This window comes from Gopherus evgoodei, unplaced genomic scaffold (genome assembly GCF_007399415.2).
Source record: "Gopherus evgoodei ecotype Sinaloan lineage unplaced genomic scaffold, rGopEvg1_v1.p scaffold_51_arrow_ctg1, whole genome shotgun sequence".
NCBI lineage: Eukaryota > Metazoa > Chordata > Testudines > Testudinidae > Gopherus > Gopherus evgoodei.
This window is the reverse complement of record NW_022060072.1, coordinates 1252875-1276055: the sequence shown is the minus strand read 5'-3', so window position 1 is coordinate 1276055 and position 23181 is coordinate 1252875. Positions and strand designations below refer to the sequence as shown.

At 57.8% G+C, this 23181-nt stretch overlaps 1 protein-coding gene across 4 annotated transcripts in view; it reads right to left on the bottom strand.

Annotated features, from left to right (window-relative positions):
• The window catches only part of KIF1C (kinesin family member 1C), a 30830-nt gene extending 8413 nt beyond the window's left edge, over positions 1 to 22417 (bottom strand). The window contains exons 1-10 of one of the 4 annotated variants that reach the window (XM_030547011.1): positions 22157 to 22417; positions 7131 to 7288; positions 3872 to 3948; positions 2651 to 2830; positions 2485 to 2550; positions 1677 to 1855; positions 1255 to 1366; positions 973 to 1050; positions 531 to 596; positions 28 to 106 (exon numbers count right to left, since the gene is read on the bottom strand). In XM_030547011.1, the coding sequence (XP_030402871.1) occupies positions 28 to 106; positions 531 to 596; positions 973 to 1050; positions 1255 to 1366; positions 1677 to 1855; positions 2485 to 2550; positions 2651 to 2830; positions 3872 to 3948; positions 7131 to 7236 (943 nt within the window). In that variant the 5' untranslated portion in view covers positions 7237 to 7288; positions 22157 to 22417. The other 3 variants (XM_030547012.1, XM_030547013.1, XM_030547014.1) reach the window with 3 other exon arrangements.
• Positions 22418 to 23181: the final 764 nt, after the last annotated feature.

Below are 23181 nucleotides of genomic sequence, written 5' to 3'. Positions count from 1 at the left end.
GAGGGGTCGGGGGGGGGGGCGGCTTACCCAGGTTCTCCTTGAGCAGCCAGGTGAGCACCGAGTCACGGTAAGGGATGAAATCCGATTTCTTCTTTTTGTTGTTTTGCTGGTGAGAGAATGGGGGGCGGGGTTTGAGAACACGGGGGGGGGGCCTGCTGGGGAAGGGGTGACGCCCCCAACACGCCCCAGTGGGGATTACCTATCCTCTCTCTTTGCAAGGCCGACGCCTGCCTCAGTTTCCCCTCGGTATAACAGCTGGCTGGGAGGCGAGACCAGATGGGGGACCCCAGCAGCTTGGCTGGGTGGGGTGTCTCCGTGCTAACCTGGGGTCTGTGCGGGGGACCGAGAACCCCGAGACTGGGCCCCTGGGTCCCCTCCCCGGGGTCTGGTTCGGTGGGGACTCGCGGGGCGGGGTCTGGCGCAACGGGGCCCCGGTCCCAGCTTGACCCCCAGGGCCTGGCACTACAGGGACCCCAAAGTCCATCGAGGGGCGAACGGGGGGGCTGTGATCCCCCGCCCCCGGCACTCACCATCTCGGCCAGGGCGGAGATCACCTTCCCCAGCGTGGTGAGGGATTTGTTGATGTTTGCACCTTCCTGCAGAGCAGAGAGCGCGTTGGGGGGGGTTATAGAGACCCCCCCCAGCCCCCCCACCCCGGGGGTCCAGCCCCCCCCCCCCCGAGACGCCCACTTGGGCTGCGTTCAAACGGTTGTGTCCACAGGGCCACGGTCAGCCGGCCCCCTCAGGCGACCCCCCCCCCAATTGTGTAGGGTGAGGTCTTAGCTCCCCAGATCCTGTTGAACTGATGGGGGGCTTGGCCCTACCCGCGGGTTAAGCCAGCCCCGATCCTGGAGCCCCACGGCCGACGCTCTGTTCCTGCCCCCCCCAAGCCCCCAGGCCTGCCCCCTGCCCCCCAAGGGGCAGCAGCATCTGGGGGGGCGGGTGTCACGGATCTGGGGGTCCCCCCCTCACCTTTAACCTCATGCCCTTGGCGCCGGACGACTCGGCTCGCTCGCTGCCGGCCAGATCCACCAGGCTGATTTTGCTGACCTGGGGGAGAGGGGGGGATCATGAGGGCTGGGAGGGGCTTCGTACACCCCCCTGCTCCCCGCCCAACACCCCCACCCCGGCCTGCCCTCGCTGAGAACCAGAAAACTCCCTCCATGCCTGGCCCCATCCACTCCCAGCCAGGCTGGACCAGGTGTGGGTGACCGGGCCCTGCCAGCCCCACCGGTGCCCTGACACCCCCATTACCTTCTCGGTGTCGAGGTCGGTCAGCTCGTCGTGTCTCCTCTGCGTGAAAACGATGGTGAACACGGCGTGCGAGCGGCTGCTGGTTTCGTTCATGTTGGTGGCAGCCACCGTCCTGGGAGGGGTGAGAGATGGGGGTGGGGGTAAGAACCCAGGAGTCCTGGCTCCCAGCCCCCCCTCCCCTCCCAGAGCCAGGGAGAGAACCCAGGAGTCCTGGCTCCCAGCCCCCCCTCCCCTCCCAGAGCCAGGGAGAAAACCCATAAGTCCTGGCTCCCAGCCCCCCTGCTCTAACCCACCAGCCCCCCCTCTCCCCCCCAGAGCCACGGAGAGAACCCAGGAGTCCTGGCTCCCAGCCCCCCTGCTCTGACCCCCCAGCCCCTGCTCCTGAGCCAGGACTCCTGGGTTCTCCGCAGCCGGGGTCTCACCTGGCTTTGTTCCCGCAGTCCATGAGGTCGGCGATGTCGGCGAAGGAGGTGACGGCCAGCTTGGACAGGTCCTCCACGTAGGGGCCCATGATGGGGTGCTCCCGCACCCGCAGGTGCCCCCGGTTCTTGGGGTTCAGCAGGTCCCGCACCCGCTCGCAGTAGATCTCCATGTAGCTTACCTGGGGCGGGGTGGGGGGGGGAATGAGGGCAGAGCCGGGTGGGGGGGAGCACGGTGGGGCCGGGGGAGTAGTGAGGGGTCAGGGAGGGAGGGAGGGGCTGGAGGTCACGGTCAGAGTTGGAAGAGAGACTGGGGAGCACTGAGGAGAGGGCTGGGGGCAGAGTTGTGCTGGGGGGGATTGGGGATCATGGAGGGGCTGGGAAGAGTCAGAGGTGGGGGAGATCTGTGGGGTCCGGGGGTGTTAGGGTCACACTGGGAAGGTTGGGGGGCAAGGAGGATCAGGGGTATCAGAATTGGGGGAGCTCTGAGGGAGGATGTCAGGGAGCACTGGGGGGTCAGGGTCACGCTGGAGCCGGGGGTCACAGTTGGGGGGAGCATGGGGGGGTTCGAGGGGGGGGTCCGAGTCACTCTGGGGAGGTCAGGGGGGAGCTGGGGGAGCTCTGGGGGGGGATCGGGAAGCGCTGGGGGGGATCCAAGGGAGAGGCTGGGAGGACAGGAGGGCCCGAGGGGCAGAGATGGTGGAGCTCTGGGGAGTCGGGGTCAGGGTCACATCGGGAAGGTCGGGGGGGCAGGGAGGAGCTGGGGGGCAAAGTTGGGGGCGCGCCGGGGGGGTCAGCGCAGGCGACTCACCTCCACGGAATAGGACAGGTCGGGGGAGCGGCTCTCGGTGACCCGGGCGAACAGATCCTCACAGAGCTGGAGTGAGACGCAAGGACACCAGCATGGAAACATGGGCAGGGTGCCCCCCACCAAACTCTCCCAGCGAGCCCCCCCAGCCCGTCCCCCCGGCGCCCACCTGGGGGATGATCCCCTGCTGCCCCGGTTCCTGCCGGCCCATCATGGTGTAGGACTTGCCGGCCCCGGTCTGGCCGTAGGCGAAGATACAGACGTTGTAGCCCTCGAAGGCGTGAAGCAGCATCTCCTCCCCGATGTCCTTGTACACCTGCTGCTGGGAGGCGAAAGCGGGGTCCTGCTCCTGGGGGGGGGACACTGTCACGGGGGCCCCCCCAATACCCAGCTCTGCCGATGACCCCCAGCCCCCCTGCTCTAACCACCAGCCCCAAATCCCCTCCCAGAGCCGGGGAGAGAACCCAGGAGTCCTGGCTTCCACCCCCGCTGCTCTAACCCACCAGCCCCCACTCCTCTCCCAGAGCCGGGGAGAGAACCCAGGCGTCCTGGCTCCCAGCCCCCCTGCTCTAACCCACCAGCCCCCACTCCTCTCCCAGAGCCGGGGAGAGAACCCAGGAGTCCTGGCTCTCAGCCCCCCCTGCTCTAACCACCAGCCCCCACTCCCCTCCCAGAGCCAGGGAGAGAACCCAGGAGTCCTGGCTCCCAGCTCCCACTGCTCTGACCCACCAGCCCCAACTCCCCTCCCAGAGCCGGGGAGAGAACCCAGGAGTCCTGGCTCCCAGCCCCACCTGCTCTGACCCACCAGCCCCCACTCCCCTCCCAGAGCCGGGGAGAGAACCCAGGAGTCCTGGCTCCCAGCCCCCCTGCTCTAACCCACCAGCCCCAACTCCCCTCCCAGAGCCGGGGAGAGAACCCAGGAGTCCTGGCTCCCGGCCCCCCTGCTCTAACCCACCAGCCCCCACTCCCCTCCCAGAGCCGGGGAGAGAACCCAGGAGTCCTGGCTCCCAGCCCCCCTGCTCTAACCCACCAGCCCCAACTCCCCTCCCAGAGCCGGGGAGAGAACCCAGGAGTCCTGGCTCCCGGCCCCCATGCTCTAACCCACCAGCCCCCACTCCTCTCCCAGAGCCGGGGAGAGAACCCAGGAGTCCTGGCTCCCGGCCCCCCCCTGCTGTAACCCACCAGCCCCCACTCCCCTCCCAGAGCTGGGGAGAAAACCCAGGAGTCCTGGCTCCCAGCCCCCCCTGCTCTGACCCACCAGCCCCCACTCCCCTCCCAGGGCTGGGGAGAGAACCCAGGAGTCCTGGCTCCCAGCCCCCCTGCTCTAACCCACCAGCCCCAACTCCCCTCCCAGAGCCGGGGAGAGAACCCAGGCTCCCAGAGCACTCACCGAGGTGTGGGACCAGTAGGAATAATCGAAGGTGAAGTTTTTGGGTGCATCTTTTGTCAGCTTGGGATTGGTGATACCTGTGGGGAGACAGAGCACGGGGTGAGCGAGCAGGTCGGGGGCCCACGTCCAGCCAGCGCCTCCCCCGGGCCCTGCCAGCCCCCGCCGAGATTAGGAACCCGCCTTGCGCATCGCAGACTCGGGGCAAGACGCAGCCCCTGCACCAAACAGATGAGAGCGTCAATAAACGTTCCCAGTTGGAGAACTGGGAGTGGTGGCGCTATTGGGAGCCAGGACTCCTGGGTTCTCTCCCCGGCGCTGGGAGGGGAGTGGGGGCTGGTGGGTCAGAGCAGGGGGGCTGGGAGCCAGGACTCCTGGGTTCTCTCCCCGGCTCTGGGAGGGGAGTGGGGGCTGGTGGGTCAGAGCAGGGGGGCTGGGAGCCAGGACTCCTGGGTTCTCTCCCCGGCTCTGGGAGGGGAGTGGGGGCTGCTGGGTTAGAGCAGGGGGGGCTGGGAGCTAGGACTCCTGGGTTCTCTCCCCACCTCTGGGAGGGGAGTGGGGGCTGGTGGGTCAGAGCAGGGGGGCTGGGAGGCAGGACTTCTGGGTTCTCTCCCCGGCTCTGGGAGGGGAGTGGGGGCTGGTGGTTAGAGCAGGGGGGGCTGGGAGCCAGGACTCCTGGGTTCTCTCCCTGGCTCTGGGAGGGGAGTGGGGGCTGCTGGGTTAGAGCAGGGGGGGCTGGGAGCTAGGACTCCTGGTTTCTCTCCCCAGCCCTGGCAGGGCAGCGAGCTCTGGGCCAAACCCAGAGAGAGGCTGAGCAGCCTACGGGGAGCTGGGCACAGACCCTGGCATCCCCCTTTTAAGCCGGCCGGGGCCCGGCTCTGACGTGGGGCCGGCTCTTGCCAGCACAGGGCTGCCTTTAAAAGGCCTCCCAGCTCCCCGGGCCGGCTGAGTGACGGCTTGGCAGCTCCCGGGACCATAACAAGATGAGGACGTTCCGGCTATATTTAGCCGGCATGCAGTCCCATTGCAGCTGGTCCTGCCGGACACCAGCCTGGGGAAGGGTGCTCCGAGGTTGCTCTTCCGGCCTTGGTGCGACAGGGCTCCAGCTCCTGGAGTCCCGCCACACCCGGGCGGGGAGGTCCTGTCTTTTTTAATGAAGGGTTTTTAAGCCCTCCTGGTTGGGAGGAAAAGCGCCAAAATGGGACCTGACTCCTGCCTGGGTTTGCAGAGAGCCTGAGCCCACTGCTCTGCAAGGGAGGAGAGTGGGGGCTGGTGGGTCAGAGCAGGGGGCTGGGAGCCAGGACTCCTGGGTTCTCTCCCCAGCTCTGGGAGGGGAGTGGGGGCTGGTGGGTCAGAGCAGGGGGCTGGGAGCCAGGACTCCTGGGTTCTCTCCCCGGCTCTGGGAGGGGAGTGGGAGATGGTGGGTCAGAGCAGGGGGCTGGGATCCAGGACTCCTGGGTTCTCTCCCTAGCTCTGGGAGGGGAGTGGGGGCTGGTGGGTCAGAGCAGGGGGCTGGGAGCCAGGACTCCTGGGTTCTCTCCCCAGCTCTGGGAGGGGAGTGGGAGATGGTGGGTTAGAGCAGGGGAGCTGGGAGCCAGGACTCCTGGGTTCTCTCCCCGGCGCTGGGAGGGCAGTGGGTGCAGGTAGGTTAGAGCAGGGGGCGCTGGGAGCCAGGACTCCTGGATGTCTCCAAGCCAGCATGGCCTGTGGGGGTCTCTGACACACAGACACCCCACTGCCACATCACACAGCCGGGGACATGTCCCGCTCGGAGATCTCAGGTTTCCCCCCAAGCCCACTCCGAGCGCACACACCCTGCGCTCCACAGCCAGCCTGGGAGAAAAACACTCTCCCTTCTTCACCCTTTCCACCTTTCCTGTTACCAGGTCTTTTCATTCTCATCCTTGCACTGGGGGATTGGTAAAGCCCCAGCTGCCGGAGTCATGGGAATTACAGGGCAGTCTCTGGTTCTCTTTTAGCAAAGAGATCGTGACTCTCTAGTTCTCACAAGGGCACAGCAAGGCTCGTAAGTGTCAACCTCCTACAGGCTCAGGAGCTAATGGGAAATTAAAAAAAAACAAACCCATTGATTATTTTTTAGGGCCAGGGGAACTCTAATTCGCCCGGGACTTAATTTGGGGGAGCTCTGGGGGCAGGCTAGCTGATCCCGCGGCTCAAGAACGGAGTCTAGCTGCGGAGAGACTGGAGCAGGAAGCGAACGTTCACGCTGCTGGCGACAGATCCCGCCAAATAACTTACTGCAAAAAACCCCCCCCCCAAAAACAAAAAAACCCACTCCACAACCCCAGCATGTCTCCAAGCGCTCAACACTTGCTCGCACACGGAGAATTTATAAGACTATGCAGCAGCGCCACCTTGTGGCGGATTCATGTTCCTTGGGGGTGGCGTTGTCGGCTTCTCTCTCTCCTACCAGCGTACAGGCCAAGAGATGGAAGTGACACAGCAGCAAGTCCCCCTGCCCCCCCATCTACCCCAGGGTTACCCCATGATCCCCACCACCCCAAGATTAATCCTATGCTGCCCGGCAAGGGGTGGGGATCCAGAGCCCCACTGCACTCTGGGTTTTCATTTCCAGCTTCCCTGGGCAGGTGGGAGCAGCCCGGGGGCTGCTCTAACACACACACCCGAGGCTGGTGGGGGTGCGGAAGGCAGGTGCGGTCATGCCGCCAGCTCAGGAACGGAGCAGTGGGAGCCAGGGCTAGTATAACCGGAGAGACGGCAGCTTGCGACACCAGGGTCAGGGCGGTGCCGGGTCCCTTCCAAGGAATTCGGGGCAGGTCCGCGTTCCCGGGCTGCCACCCGGGGAGGAGAGAAGCAGAACACAGATACCCGCAGTGGGGCAGGAAAAAAAAACCGTCCCCAGGTCCCTGCCAATCTGAGCTGGGAACAAGTCTGTTCCCGCCCCGAACGTAGCGATCGGTTAGACCCGGAGTATGGGAGCCAGACCCTCCGTGCCTGGACCCCAAATCACTGGCCCACTCCTGCTACTTCAGAGGAAGGAGAAGAAAGCCCAGGGATGTCTGGGCGATCGGGGTGGAGAGAGAATATCCCTTCCTGACCTCGGCAGCCCAGGAAAATGATCCCCAAGCACCAAGTTGCGGCAGTGCTGATTGGGGAAACTGAGGCAGGGAGACTCTATTTAAGCCAAGCCCAGAATGCGGCGATGTGTCTGAAGAGCCAGCCCTGCCTGGCCTCCGGCCCGGTCCCGGCGAGTCCGACCCACCCTCCCAAGGGTACTTACATGTGGTTTTCCCTTGCATCTGAATGACGCATTTTGCGTCCCGGCTGATCTCCCGGGAGCTGAAAGGCCGAACTCTTACAGCTACTTTGACGGAGGCGCTGGCCATGGCGGCTCTCCCCTGACTCTCAGCGCTCGCCGCCGGAGATCACAGGGCCGTCCTGCGAGAGAGAGGAAGAGACGCAAACCGTTACCACGGTGCCACCAACCAAACGCACCCCGTGGTCCCCGCTGCGAAGCGGTGACCGGCAAAGCCACGAGGTCGTCGGCTCTCCCCACACCGGGGCTGGGAGGGCGCCCATGTGCAAGCCGGTTAGCTTGGTGACCTCGCACGAGCGACCTGCCCCGCCCCTGTGCCTCAGTTTCCCCACCTGTACCCCACAGTGCTTTGAGGCCCGCCGATAAAAGTGCCAGAGGGATTCTCATCGAGGGCTGGGAGACGGAACGAAGGGGATGCCGGATCCTAGCAGGAAGCTGGGCAGGGCTTGTTTGTAGAGTTCGAACCAGGCCTTAAGCTCATGCAGGACCCACCCTGCTGCTAACAGTCAACCTGCTAGGAAGGGGAAGCTCCCCGCCCCGTCCCCCCCCCAAAACGCAGAGCCAGGCCAGGCCTGCGGCTGGAGGTGGTGGGAGGAGGGTGTCACCCCAGCAGGGCCCAAGCATGAGACAATGGAGCTGGGTCCACGGCCACAGGAAACCCGGTACCGTAAGTGCCCAGGATAAAGAGAAGAGATTCGAAGGAGAGCGTCTTCCCGCTGACACAATGCCCCTCGCCATGTCCCACCGCACCCAGTTCCTGAGGTACCCCCCCTTTTCCAAACCAGGGTGGGGGAGGGAACCCAGGAGTCCTGGCTCCCAGCCCCCACTGCTCTAACCCACCAGCCCCCACTCCCCTCCCAGAGCCAAGGGAGAACCCAGGAGTCCTGGCTCCCAGCCCCCCCTGCTCTAACCCACCAGCCCCCACTCCCCTCCCAGAGCCAAGGGAGAACCCAGGAGTCCTGGCTCCCAGCCCCCCCTGCTCTAACCCACCAGCCCCCACTCCCCTCCCAGAGCCGGGGAGAGAACCCAGGAGTCCTGGCTCCCAGCCCCCCCTGCTCTAACCCACCAGCCCCCACTCCCCTCCCAGAGCCGGGGAGAGAACCCAGGAGTCCTGGCTCCCAGCCCCCCTGCTCTGACCCACCAGCTCCCACTCCCCTCCCAGAGCCGGGGAGAGAACCCAGGAGTCCTGGCTCCCAGCCCCCACTCCCCTCCCAGAGCCGGGGAGAGAACCCAGGAGTCCTGGCTCCCAGCCCCCCTGCTCTGACCCACCAGCTCCCACTCCCCTCCCAGAGCCGGGGAGAGAACCCAGGAGTCCTGGCTCCCAGCCCCCCTGCTCTAACCACCAGTCCCCCCCCCCCCCCCCGCCGAGTCCCAGCGGCGAAGGGTGACATTTGCTGGGTTCACTCAGCTGCTGCCTGGCTGGAAAAAAGCCCCCCAGGTGGAGGGGGGTGACTCACACGCTAGTGACAGGAGCTGGCCCCAGAGCCGGGGAGAGAACCCAGGAGTCCTGGCTCCCAGCCCCCCTGCTCTAACCACCAGCCCCCACTCCCCTCCCAGAGCCGGGGAGAGAACCCAGGAGTCCTGGCTCCCAGCCCCCCCTGCTCTAACGCACCAGCCTCCCCTCTCCCAGCTTTTAGACTCCTGAGGTTACCATCATCACCCCCAAAGGCTGAAGGTGGCCAGCGTGTCAGCAAGGGGTGCTGGAGCAAGGACAGAAATCACTTTGATGACCCCTTGGTCTGTGAAGGATCTCAGTGCCGAGTGGGTTCCCTTACAGAAATCCTACAGCCCACCCCAAGTGAAGCTACGAGAGGAAAAGGCAGGAGCGTGTCTTGCCGTCACTCGGGGACTGGAAACATCCTGGCTCCTAATCCCACCGCTCACACCAATTCCACCCACCTTCCTTCAAGTTCCCCAGGAGGTGACGCACAAGGCGTTTCACCAACGTTTGTGTGAGGCGAAGCAATGGGTCACTGCCCCGTGCGATGCGCGGCATGGGCGGGAAATCAGCCCCATTGGCGCCGAACACAAGCATCGTTTTTAAACACGGCGACAGAGTCCCCCACACCGACAGAAGAGTCGCGGGCCCGGAGTCACTCAATTCTGCCTCTGCCCATCTGTCGTACCATCCCCTTCGCAAACTCCATCCTCAAACCTTTCGCCTCAGTGGATCCTGTTCCTCCCTGGGGTTCCCCACAGAATTAATGAGGGTTCAGAGAACCATCAGGGGCTCGGGACAAACTCTGTGAGGAGAGATTGGGGTCACGCGCCTTAGAGGAAACAGGATAACAGGTTATAAAATACCGACTGGGACAGAAAATGCAGATGGGTTTCCCCATCTCTTAACATAAGAGGCAAGGGGCTCTCCACCTGAATTGAAAAGGTAACAACTTCAGGACTGCAAGCAAAGGAAATGCTTCCCCTCCACCCCGACAACACACCGTTAACCTGTGGGACTCACTGCCTCAGGATACCACCGAGGCAGAGAACGTAGCCAGAACCAGAGGAACAGAGGTTTATCTGGAATCGCCCGAGTTGTGACGGTTAATGCGGAGGGAAGTTACAGCCCGGGCTTCGGGTTTGGAGCTGTTCCCTAAACGTTTGAGATTAGGAAGAGACCTATGGGGGGAATGGGGCACAGTTACTGAGGGGTCCTTACACTTTGCTCGCTGAAGCACTGGGTATTGCAGACGGGAGGCTGGATGGATGGACCCAGGGTGCTGCCTAGAGGGATCTCCACGACTCCCAGAAGCCCCACAGCCGTCATGCTTTTCCTCTGATTTTTTTTTTAAATTTAAAAATCGGATTTTTGATAAAGTGCTTTTTGAGGGAAAAAGATAGTTTTAATTAAGATACATGATAGCTCAAAGACATCTCATCATGGAACAGGGATTATAAATTCTATAGCATGAACTCATGTAACGTTTAAGAAAAGTTTTGTAAATAAATTTGAATAGGTCATGGATTAGTGACCCAATTTTATGCAGTTCCACAGGCTCCTGTATAAATGACTGAGGTGAATCTTTCTTTCTACCCACTGGGACTCAATGCTCAGTCTAGAGGGTACCATCAGAGACGCTTAGTTTTGCAGTTCTCCAACTGTGGATTTGTGTCTCCAGAGGGAACATGCTTGTTAAACAGCAAAAAATGTTGAGAAATAACAGACCTCAACTCTATTGTCCCTGTGCAAATGTGTGTACATAGAGTCAATCCCTCTCTCTAACAGCGCAAAGTTTCAAAAACGTTCAACGAATGGAAGATTGTTGGGGGTGGAACAGATCTGGACAAGGAGGAGAAGTCACCTGCAGATAAATGTGAGAAACGAGGGACATGTGCTTTTTTTTGTTAAAATATTATCTGTTTGCTGTTGAAGACCAAAAAAAAATCCAGAATACTTAAATGTCATTGTTTTATTTAAATAAAACAAACAATTGAAATGTCTGTCTGGTCTCCTCCTAATATAGCCTGGCAAGAAAATCCTCCAAAATATTAATCATTAACCTATTCAAAAATCGAGAAAGTTCACCTCCCCATGACTTCATAAATATCTGCTTCAATTACTTTGGGTAAATGAAATGAGCAACCAACCCTTCATTTTCTGCGATAGCCGTAAATCTCATCCGAGAAGTTTTCAAAATAAATCACTGTTTAAAAACGTAGAGTGGGTACCTTCTGAAAACGAAACCTCTCTCCATCTCGGAGTTGTGAAGAATACGTACTAAGGTGATGCCTGAGCAGTGATTTAAATCACGATTTAAATTAATTTAACTTGTCTCATGCTAATCTGCCGGCCTCTCGCTCGGTCAACATCTGCCCCGTGTAGGAATGGTCCCAGGGCATTCAAAAAGCACCTTGTGGGATACTACAGACGATAAATCACAGGCAGCAAAGAATAGTGATATACGCAGAGCTGGTGGCCCGGCGTGTTACTAAGGTTACTCAACACTTCCCAGGATAAGATCCTGTTCTCAGTCGATTAACATTTGGCAAAAGCGATCGTCGTCTTCACGGACGTTTCCCCGTGCGCCAGGCGTCTGCTTGAGGCTGCATTCGGCTGGGAAATTTCAGCCAAACCCGATTCAGCCGTTTCTGAGACCGATTTTTCTGCCAAACAGCTCTCGCAGCCCTCCAGCTTTGGAGCACGGACCTCGAATTTAGCTGGGAGGGCGGCCTTGGTCTCGGGACATCCCTTTTTCCTCCCCTGTAAAAATCTGCTCCAAGTGCAGGACGCTACAGACTGGTTCACACTTAGCAGCTAAAGTCTCCAATGATTCAACCCGCACGGGGCACGCACCAGCGTGGAGAGAAAAAACGAGTGTGAGCATAGAACTAACGGCCGGCACATCGGGCACACGCACCAGGGCACCAAATTGCACTGGCACAAGCAGTGTGAATTCTGGACTTTCCTAACTTTGGAGTGCGGGGTTTTGTGCTCGATCTTTGCACCAGCAGGTGAACAGCGAATGGCCAGTGGGCGAACAATGCCGTGTTTTAAGTGGCTTTCGGGCTAATGGAAGGCTTATGAAAACTTGCATCCGTCAGTTCTTTCTGGGAGACTCAGGTAAGCAGGTTTCAGTCACCGAGGCAAGCTGAAGCCAACCTCAGCAAGGCTTCAAACCCGTTTGCATCGGAGGTTTGCACCGCAAAAGCTTGGCAGCGGGCGGTTTCGCATCTGTTCGGGAGCAGGGAATTCCCTCTGCAGTTAACAGCAGCTCAGCACTTCCCCTGCCTCCATCCCTCCCTCGCCCTGCCCCGGTTGCATTTTTCAAAGGCCCTGGTTAAAGGGCCGGCAGAATATGTGCCTCTTCAAAGAAAGAAGGAAGTTTTTATTCCCCTAAGCGCTGGCCAGCAGGGCGGGGATGCTGAATAGGGGGACAGCGGCTGGAGGGGCAAGGATGCCTTCTCCCTTGCCAAATTGTTAGACTCAACAAAATCCAGTGGCGGTTAGTTCCACAGGACAACGGGGGAAGAGTATTTCCTCTAATCTGTGCTGACTCTACCAGCTTTTCAATTTCATCCCCTACTCCCTTCTTCTTGTGCTAGGCAGGGGAAACAGAAGCTCTACCGTCCCTCACCTGTTTATCACCTTATAGCCAATAACCCCTTCCTGGAGCAAGCAAACCCCCAATCTTTTTCAATTGCTCGCCTCCAACCCCCTGTTCTAAGTCTGCCCCCGGCCTTTTGGAGACGGCATTCAAAATGAGTCCTCACCACCGATTTATAGAATGGCTGCAGATTTTCCTCGATTCATCTTCAACTCTTGCACTCCTTTGCCTCAGTTTCCCCACCTGTAAACTGCAGGGGCGGGATGACAAATCCTTGGAGTGTCCTTGCCCCAACACCCAGCGCAAGTGACAAACGTACGTCAATGCGGGGTACCCACTCATCTTCTTACAGCCTCCCATGTGCCCCGAGAACGGGCATGGAGCTATCACGTGATTCCCGCTTCCAAAACGCTCCTCCACTGGGCTGCCTCCCAGAAAGCTCAGTGGTCTTGGCACAATCACAGAAATTTCGTGCTGTAAGGGACCTGAAGATCGGGTCCTGCCCGTCTCTGTTAGCTTGAAGAGCCAGTTGTTAAATATCCAAAAGTGTCAAGCAGGAGCCCAATGTCAGAGAAGACGTTCCCACCAGCGAGACGGTGGACGTCGGCCTCGCCGTGCAGCTTCGGACGCAGGCCCAAGGCAGGGAGCCAGCTGGAACTGCATCTGGGGCGGGCCGAGAGGCAAACAGCGGCCGGGCGTGCCGAGGGCCGAGCGGACAAAGGCCGTGAGTCACCTCGCTCCCGGCAGGGCGGGGTGTTCAGCCTTCACGCAGGCTGGCTGTCCCCTCCCAGACACCCAAGCACCTGGCAGAGAGTCTCCACTCCGCCCCGGCTGGGCTGCCCGAACACGGCCGATGCACCGTCCCGGCGGGAACAGAGAACAAGGATGGTCGCGGGGCACCGAGGAGCCAGGCGGGGACTCGAGAGATCCGGATTCAGTTCCAGACTACGCAGCACAATTCACTTCCTCTCCGTGCCTCAGTGTCCCTCATCTGTCCTGCAAGAGCCCCAAGGTGCTAGGAGCTGTACACAGACCAGGGGCCCTGCCCCAGCCAGCTTGCAATCAAATGGGAGTAGCAGATTCCTAGATGTTCAGCCAGTCCCACTTCCACATACCACAGGCCAGAGAACTGCCCCCAGCATGCAGCCCATATCTGATGGCTGAGCTAGCCCAGAAAGCCAATCTGGATGGAACGAGTCCGGGTGACAGAGATGGGTGAGCTGTTTCTGTGGTTAGCTCCCCACCATGTTAAAAATCTACAGCCTGAAACGTATCCAGCTGCAGCCTCCTGCCCTCGCATCAACAGTAGTAAACTAGAGAAACGCCGAACTCATACTGAACTGAGAGTCCACCGAGGCCCGATGTCCTGATTTTATAGGGACAGGCCCAATATCTGGGGGTCTGTCTTACCTTGACCATGTCTCCTTTAGATCTTGTCTTCAGCAGAAGGGGTGTGGGGCCGAGCTGAGGAATCAGGAGTCAGGGATTAGATTGTAAAATCTCCCCGTCCCCTTTCACACAAATCTGCCTTGCCCGGCTGAAGGGGACTCCAAGGGCTTTTCGGCGGCCCCACGAGGGGAAGAGAAAAGCGTCAGATGCACAAGGCCATCCAGGCAGAACTAAAAATAAGTTTTCAGCTGTTCTGGGCGAAGCACGGGGTTGTGGGGGAGAGAGAAAACACACAACCGGCAGCCTCACGTGGATCGCACAGCTAAATACAGATTTAGAGCCATCTTCCAATCGCTTTCAAGCAAATTGCGGTTTTACCCTCCAGGCGGCAATGCACAAAAGTTACTCACAACACCCCACAAAGGTGTTTCACCTCTGACCCCCCCCCCCACCCATTGCAAGCATCCTGCGGACTGCTTTCGAGTGAGGGCGCAGACTTGAATTCCCCCCCTTCCAACCAAGCTCCAACAAACAATAAAAGTCCCTAGAAACCAAAAAAAACCCCACCATCACCGGCCTTTTTAATGGCTTGACAACGCGCCACGTTAACACAACTATTAAGCCCGGCAGCCGGCGTATCCTAAACTTCAACGCCCCCTTGTTTTCCAAGTCATATGCCCTAGCCTAGAATTTAGCTGCTGAGCGCTAAGCTGCCTCTCCCAAGCACGTGCAAACTGCAATTTTTCCAACCAAGGCTCTGCCTCCAAAGTGGATCTGCACCAGTATAACTATCCCCTCTTCAAGGTGTGGTTTTTGGACCAGTCGTTATATCAGATAAGCCCAGCATGGAAGCTGTTAGATTGCTGTAAAAGGTGACACTCAGGTTTGCACGAATCACAATTTGGTTGGTAAATATCACTTTCACAGTCGTCACAGAAAACCAAAAGAGGGGAAAAAAAATATTCCCCCTCCATCGGAACTGAAATTTCCAGCTAGGCAGACTCATAAAAAGAGGCTGCTTCCAAGCCTGGCCGTTTGATGCAAGGACGTTTGCCACGTGCCGTTGACAATGTGTGTTCTAACGGTTATAAAGCTGTAACTTCCTGAATATCAGTGTCTACTGTCACTGACAGTTGTCTGACCGCTCCCATCATGTCCCATGGCCGTGCACATTTAGAATCAATACAGACAATCAAAAAGGCTTTAAAAGCCCATCGTTTTTTCACCACCTGTCAAATTTTAAATGGATACAAACTGCGGGGAAAATGCTTAACGATAAAAATGGATATTATCCGTCGGAATTATAAAAAATGAAACCATTTCCCGCCCATGTTAACAACAGCCTGAGATACAATGCTTTCGAAGTCTTCCATCAGCTGACCCAAGGTCTGAGATTCACTACCATGGGCTTGGGGTTTTTTGGTCCAATGTAGACACATCTCACGGATCACTAACTGGTTGCAAGAGAGGCCTATGAACTCATTTCAAAGGCTGCAGAAAAAAGCAAAGCGAGAAATGCGATTTTGTTCTTTCATGCGACACAAGGTCACCTGGTGGAATTCACACACGGTAGGTTTAGCACAAGTGCTTTGTCACACTACAGACAAGTAACCCGTGGAACTCCTCGCCGGGGGATGCTGTGACGGCCAAGCGGGTTCAAAAGGGAAGTAGATACATTCACGAAGGACAGGTAGCCAAACCGGTCAGACAGGTAACCCCATGCTCAGGGCACCACAAGACCTCTGCCTCCCAGAAGCCAGAAGCGGAGGACAAGGTGGAATTAAGCACTTTCCTGCGGCTCTGGTACGGGCAACTGTCGGACACAGGGTCCCGGGCAAGACAGGAATTTAGTCTGATGCTCTTATGTGCCGATATTTTACCGGAGGTCGGATTACATGGTCCCTTCCAGCCTTAAAAAAAAATCTCAAGAATCCCAGACATCCACTACAGGACACCGCTCGCCGATTTACAAGGAAGACACTCCCACGGCGCTGAAAACGGGTGGAGGCAAACAACCCTGTGATAAACAGACTCCCACGTGAAAAGCACAGGCTGGGCCTACTTTGTAGGGGACACACGTGTCAATCGAAATAAAAAGCGGGCTCCCCTGAACGTTTTTTGGTTTAAGCTCCCACGAAAATGTTTATGGGGGGGGGGGGGAAATCTGCCAGAGGGCATCGCTTTTACTGTCGCCTGCCGGGAACAGGCTGCAAAGACAGACGTCCTGGCATTGTGGGTTCACTGCCCAGCGAGCAGGTAGGCAGAGCAAAGTCCTTTCTTCCCAGAGCAAACAGTTGCATCATAAAGTGACTGTCGGAGCACCCAGGAAGAGGATGGGGGCACATGGTTACAATGACTGCTTCTGGCCTTAATAAAACCCCCCTATGAATCTAGACAATCCCTCACTGCATCCAGACCTCCCTTTTCAGCCTCACAAGGCACATGAAAAAGCCTGGAGCACAGTGGGTTTTCCCTTGTGCGCAAGCCGGGATGAGACAAGACCGAAACCAGGCGTGGCCCCGCAGGAAAAGCCGGCTTCCCCGCAGGCTGACTTCCCCAGCTGAAAACAGGGGAGTTGGTTTCCTCTGGGCGGCCGAGGCCCCAGCAGCAGCAGGGAGCGGAATGAAAACAGACAAGTTTGTCGGGCCCACCACTGGTCCCTAACAGAGTCTGGGGCCACGTTGCGCCAGGAGCTGTACATATCCGAACACGCGCTCGCATCCTCTCTCCTGGACGCTCCCTGCCCGTAGAGCTTGCCGTTTTAAACAGACTGGCAGGAGAAAGCATGGCTAGCTACTGGGGGTGGAGGGAAGGGAAACCGAGGCACAAATCGAGGACACGCCGCACAATCACGCAGGAAGACTGCATTGGAGCAGGGACTCAAACCCCAGATTTCCTCCGTCCCAAATCCAACATTTCAAGAAGCAGCCTGAGGGTAGCGGCTAAGGCAGGACGCCTGGGTTCTAGCCCCAGATCAACCACTGATCTACCCTGCAACCCTGGGTTACCGCCTCCCACCCTTCCTCTGACTTGCCTATTTGTGAGCTCCTCAGGGTATGGACCTGCCTCTCACTCTGCGTCCGTACAGAGCCTGGCAGAGGGGAAGGGTTTGCTTTGCGAACGAGGCTTGGAGAGGTCAGATGTGGAGCGACGGCTTTGGGGCGAAGCATCCACCCACCGGTGCCGGCGTGTCTTTCACTTTTGCTGTCCAGATAACCGAGGGAAAGCCCTCCTGCTGGGAACCGCCCAGCGGATTTTGGACAGCGAAGGCGAAACACCGTAAAAGAGGCCCGATTTTTAGGACGGCGAGCATGGTTTGAAGAGGAAACATCCCACGGAGGTTGAAAGCCACTTCCCACAGGAATTTTTGCACTACCACGGAGCCCAAGTAGATACCTGGGTCCCGTTTCCATAGTGTCTGAGCAGAGCGGACAAGAAGGGGGACAATGGGTCCCCCAAAACGTCTATAATGGTCATGATATTGGGGTGTACCAGGGCCCCAAATGTCTCTCTACAGGATGTGAAAATATATCTGTTTTACACGGCAGAATTGAATCACAGTAAACAGAAAATGGCCCCTTCTTTTATGCAGGGAGACAAATTAACCAAGGGATGGGGAAGATTCTCCAACATGAATACGCTTACAGGGTCTTCCCAGGCAAGACTCGATGTCTTTCTAAAAGGCCCCCTGTAGCTCACCCAGACGTTACAGGCTCCAGGCAGGAATCCTTAGGTGAAATTCCTTTGCCCATGGTCTACGAGAGGTCAGAACTGGGGTCTTGTGAAAATTTTCCCCTAACTTACTTAGGAAAACTTAAGTCCCATTTTCAAAGATGACTTGGGCATTTTTGAAAATCTCACCTTTTGACAATCACAACGATCCTTTATGGCCTTAAAAATCTCTCTCTTGCAACACCTGAAATCAGCGGAAAACTGGCCCAGCTTTCCCCTCTCGTAGAAGAAATACAGAAGCCTGAATTCTGCTTGGAATCTGCTTTAAAAAGTCTTCCCGGGCAGAGCTTTTCAATTCACTGCGCACGGGAGCAGATTCCCACCCCTCGACCACCTCCACAGCTGCGAGGTCCGTGCGTTTCAAACCTTTGCTGGTTCAGCTTCGCTCCCGGCCTGTGTGCGTCTTACGCCAACTACATGCCATGTTTCGCAATTGCTCCTACAAATGATGGCAGAGAACTAACACACACACCCCGAAAAAAAGTCACAAAATAGTTTTGTGCCCCTCTAAATCCCATCCAGAAAGTAGGAGCCAATCTTCAAACCAAAGAGGCAGATGCTTTCCAACAGGAACAGGAACTGCCCCCCATCACGTAAGCCCATCTGGGTTAGAAGCAGCCTTCTTCTTGGAGAAAGCAGACACACCAAAAAGCACCTCGGTTATCCTGCAAGGATAAATCCCCCTAGTCCTGCCCTGAGTGCAGGGGACGGGTCTAGCTGACCTCTCGAAATCCCTTCCAGCCCTCTGATTCTGGGGAGCAACGCCGAGAGACCAACGTATCCGCAAATCTGCCTCCTCCAGACGCCAACAAGAAATCTGCTCGTGCGTGTGGACACCCTGGCCCATCACACTGCCCGGCTGTTTTCTCGGACGCCCCTTCGGTTGGAAGCTCCTTGGCGCAGGGCCTGTCTTTTTATGCTGCGTTTGTACTACGTGGGATGTGGGTCCGTGCCTGGGGCTACGGTAACATGCTAGAGACATGGAATGAGATTCAGAACATGGACTGTGGGCACGTCCAGCGCCTCACTATAATAACATGGCTTAAAGCAACTTTTATTCCAGTGGGGACAATGAACATTGAGCGCACACGGGGACCGCCACCCTTCCGAGGTTGAGGATGTTTTGCGATCTCCTCCTGCCTTTTATCCTCGCTCCGCAGCCAGGCGGGCCAAAACAAGAGCCTCCAAAACAACGCCAACGCTTAATTACGACGCGAATGCCGTTAATTATAAATGGCGGACAGGCTAGGCAGAAAGGGGCACTCGGAAAACGAAGCACCTAGCTCTCTTGGAGATATGTGGAGGAGGGGAACAACCCACTGGCTTTCCTGGCAAAGCAGGAGAATCAAAGTTTTGCAGACTTCAAGCAGAGAGGTGCAGGTGCTGGCATGGAGCAGACCACGTCACCGAAAGCAGACGGGCCGATAACCGTTATGAAACACCCTGTCTCGCCAGGCAAGGAAGACAACAGCTGATCAGATGGCTGCGCTCTCCAGGGAGAGTTTAGGGTTGGTACACAGGGCGGGCGTGTGCAGGGGTAGGGGGCACCCCCACATTTTGAAAGGCAGCCAGATAAAAAATACAAATTAGTCCTTTCCCTTCTCGGGGAGAGTCACAAGCTAGGATTTCACTTGTGCAAAGTTAAGCAGTTTACATCTGATTAGCTTCTCTTACCCCTAAACAAATCCCTCGGGGCCGCTTGCTTTCCACCAAAAGGCTCTCACGCTTACAAGCACAAGCCAGCGCGTGCCCGCTGAACCCTGCTCCCGCGAACCAGTTGCCAATCGCTGCCACAACGAGCGAGCATCCAGCTGGGCTCGTAACGGCAAATAGCCGTCGTGGGCGCAAAGGACTCAGATTCACAAGATCTGGGTTCAAATTCCCAGCTCCGCCCACCCCCCGACTCCCCATCTGATCTGGAGCAAATCAGGTCATCGCTGTGGTGCCTCGGTTTCTCTGTATGCAGCTCAGTGTTAACAAGCCTTCCTTTCTCTGGTAAGGCCTGGTCAGCACACAGGTTTTGTACCAGGGTAGCGAGGCCGGACTGATAGTCACGACCACAGGTGCGTGGCTCAGACCTTTCCCCGCTGTATGTCGTTACAGATTTGTGAAAATAAAGGTAAAGCAATCAAGAAGCTGCATCCTAAAGCACGTTCTGTACTAATCTGCTTTGATCAAATACAGACACTCTGGAAAGAAAGGTGGTCCTGTCACACGGCAAATCTGAAACCTTCTTCAAAACGACCACGACTGCTCGTCCCATCTTGAAGTTTTCTGCCAAAGCAGGAGTTATTTAAACAGCTGTTACAGCCTCAGAACCAGTCACGAGAGGAGGCTCAGACATGCTCAGAGTAAGCCAGACAAGAATGCCTGGCGAAAAGGAGAGGCTGATAAACGGCAGGGCAAATAACCACCCGCTCCCACCCTCTGGCTTAAAACAACAAATCAAAGTCAACAGGACACCACTTTGAAAAGAGAAAGAGAAAGAGCTGGTTTCAAAGTTACATTAACTCGCCAAGCACCCAACCGGAGAGCGTGTTCTTGTAAGCAAAGGTCAGGGTGGGAAGGAAGGGACAAACAGAATATCGCATCTCTAAGGGCGGATCGAAAAAGGACAAAGCCCACCCCGGAAAGCTTGCTGAGAAACTGGACCCAGAGAATTCCTAGACAGAAAGTGATTAAGTAATGCATTTTTTCCTCCTCCTTCTCCTCTCACCTCTGAACTAGCGGGCACAATTTCCAAAAGACGAGGCTCCATTTCTAGGGTTAAAAGTCAGTGCTTAAATTCCTGGCTGCCACGGATTCCCTGAGTGACACAGCCTCTACAAGCCTCAGTTTCTGCATCTGTAAAATGGGTGTAACTAGCAGGCCTCGCCCCCGTATTAAAAACGGCACCCCAAACTGTAAGAGTCCTGCGAAGGCCAAAAGCTTCCTTCCAGCGAGTGCATGTTTCAGACACCCATCCCCTCCACGCACGCCAAACGCTGGGCACGTGTATAAGAGATCGGTGTCTGGAAGAAGGGGGAGGCATGTTCTGAACAGGACCATGGCTGCGTGCGTTTGCAGTCGAAGGCTGGTGAAGTTAATCCAGCATGCAAGTATGCCAAGAGTGGCAGAAGGTAAGGAAATCGCTGCATCCGTTTTCAGAGAAACTTTCCAAGCCATCCAATTTTCAGAGGCCAGGCGCAAAGTATTTTCTGAAAAAATCAGGTCCCTCAGACGCTCAAAAAAACCCAACCCAAACCCAATAATCCTGTTGTTTTTTTAAAACTGCTAAATCATTTTTGTAAATTTAAGCTGCTGAGAATTTGTAAGGCGCTACCATTTTTTAACTAGCGGCCGGAGCAAAGTTTCACCAAGTTTTAAGGCCAGAAGGGGCTATTGGTCCTTCCCGCATCATCCTAGCCATTTTTTTGTAGAAAGTTACCGCCCCAGTCTTTTGACTCCAAGCAGCAGAGAATCCACTGGTTAATTACCCTCCCTGCTAAGAAAATACGTGCTCCTGTTTCGAACCTGAATTCGGCTAGCTTCTGTTTGGAGATGTTCTACCTTTCTCCACAAGCGGGGTTGGTGGACGCACGGGGGCGCACAGACGATGCAAAAGGTGCGTCTCCATTTGAAATTCCACGGGGGGGGGGCCGCAAATGGAAGGAAAAAGATTGACAGCAACTGCTTTGTACCATCAGAGAGTCGCGTGGACTCTAAAGACGTAGGTACAAGCAACCGGGCAGTGTCTTTAGATGACACATTTCCGCCTTTGTGAATCAGACGGCAAAGCGAGAAACTCACTTCACACTTCTAAAAATAATCCGTGACCACACAACGGTGTGTTCCCAAAACCCTCCTCTCCGCAAATCCACCGGGAGGCACCAGGGGCGACATCCCACCCCGAAAAGCGTCCAACGGGTTCCCAGAATCCGGGACGGCTCGACACTCAGAATCACAGGAGTGGCACCTTTGTCACCTGGATCCTTACTGGATCTACGACCTGTGCCCAGCCCAGCATCCACTCGCCCCTCGCAGATCCGGGGGGGGGCGGGGGGACTCCCCAAAGTTTCTGCCCTTAACAAGTTTAACTTTTTCCCACCCCTTCCCGGGGTCTTTTTCTTATATAGGCTCCTACTACCCCCCATCTCCGTCCTGATTTTTCACACTTGCTGTCTGGGCACCCTACTCCCAAGCAGCATGTGAATAACCCACGATCCAGCCCAATTGTCTCCCCTCAGCCTGTCCAAGGCACAGCTTGCTGGCATGCCTCAGTCTGCCCCTCATCTCCCAGTCCCCCTCAAATACCTCCCTGACCCCTGTCCCGTGCCTGCCTTCCCCAGACACCCCGAACAGGGCACCCTGATCCCCACAAAGTATTGCTCAGCGGGGGGGGTCCCCTCCCTGCTCTGCATTACATCCCCATCCCATGCACTGCTCAGCAAGGGGGTCCCCTCCCAGGGGGGTCCCCTCCCTGCTCTGCATTACCCCCCCATCCCATGCACTGCTCAGCAAGGGGGGTCCCCTCCCTGCTCTGCATTACCCCCCCCGCTCTGCATTACCCCCCCATCCAATGCACTGCTCAGCAAAGGGGGGTCCCCTCCCTGCTCTGCATTGCCCCCCCCATCCCATGCATTGCTCAGCAAGAGGGGTCCCCATCCCATGCATTGCTAAACAAAGGGGCCCCCTCCCCGCACGCATTGCACAGCAAGGGGTCTCCTCCCCCCCCAACCCCATCCCATGCATTGCTCAGCAAGAGGGGGGTCCCCACTCCCCCCGTGCATTACCCAGCACAAAGGGGGATCCCCTCTTTGCATTGCCCCTCCCCCAACCACTTACCTGTCCTTCCAGTGGCCTCTCCGCACCATCCCTAGGGCCTGGCTGAGATTGGGGTGTAAGGGGGGGCAGGAAATTGAGTTGCAAACCTGACACCCCCCTGTTTTTTGGGGGGTTGTTCTAGGGCTGTTGCATCCTGGCCGGGCCCCGTGCAATCCCCAGAGGGGGGTTGCAAAGATAGGAAGGGGGCGCCCCCAGATTTGCACCGGGGAGGGGGAAGGGGGGAGAAGCAGCGGCGGCCGGCAGCGCCCGCCGGGCTGGGCTGCCAAGGGAAGCGGGGGGGTGGGAATGTCGCGAGACGGGAAAGGCGCCTGGCCCCTCCCTGGGAGCTGGGGAGGGGCCTTAAAGGGGCAAGGCTGGGGGGGGGAGGTAGCTCCCGTGGGACAGGGTCTTGGGGTGCAAGGCCTGGGGGGGGAACCTGGCGGGGCTTTGCAATACTGGGGGGGAGCTGAACCTGGGGGCCTTTGCAGTGCCTGGGAGGGGGAACCTGGGGGGCTGTGCAGTGCCTGGGGGGGGGTGAAACTGGGGGCCTTTGCAGTGCCGGGGGGGCTGAACCTGGGGGCCTTTGCAGTGCATGGGAGGGGGAACCTGGGGGGCTGTGCAGTGCCTGGAGGGGGGTGAAACTGGGGGTTTTGCAATGCCGGGGGGGGGGGCTGAACCTGGGGGCCTTTGCAGTGCCGGGGGGGGCAGAACCTGGGGGCCTTTGCAGTGCCTGGGAGGGGGAACCTGGGGGGCTGTGCAGTGCCTGGAGGGGGGTGAAACTGGGGGTTTTGCAGTGCCGGGGGGGGGGCTGAACCTGGGGGCCTTTGCAGTGCCTGGGAGGGGGAACCTGGGGGGCTGTGCAGTGCCTGGGGGGGTGAAACTGGGGGCCTTTGCAGTGCCTGGGAGGGGGAACCTGGGGGGCTGTGCAGTGCCTGGGGAGGCAGAACCTGGGGGGCTGTGCAGTGCCTGGCAGAGGGGAACCTGGGGGGCTGTGCAGTGCCTGGGGGGGCGGAACCTGGGGGGCTTTGCAGTGCCTGGCAGAGGGG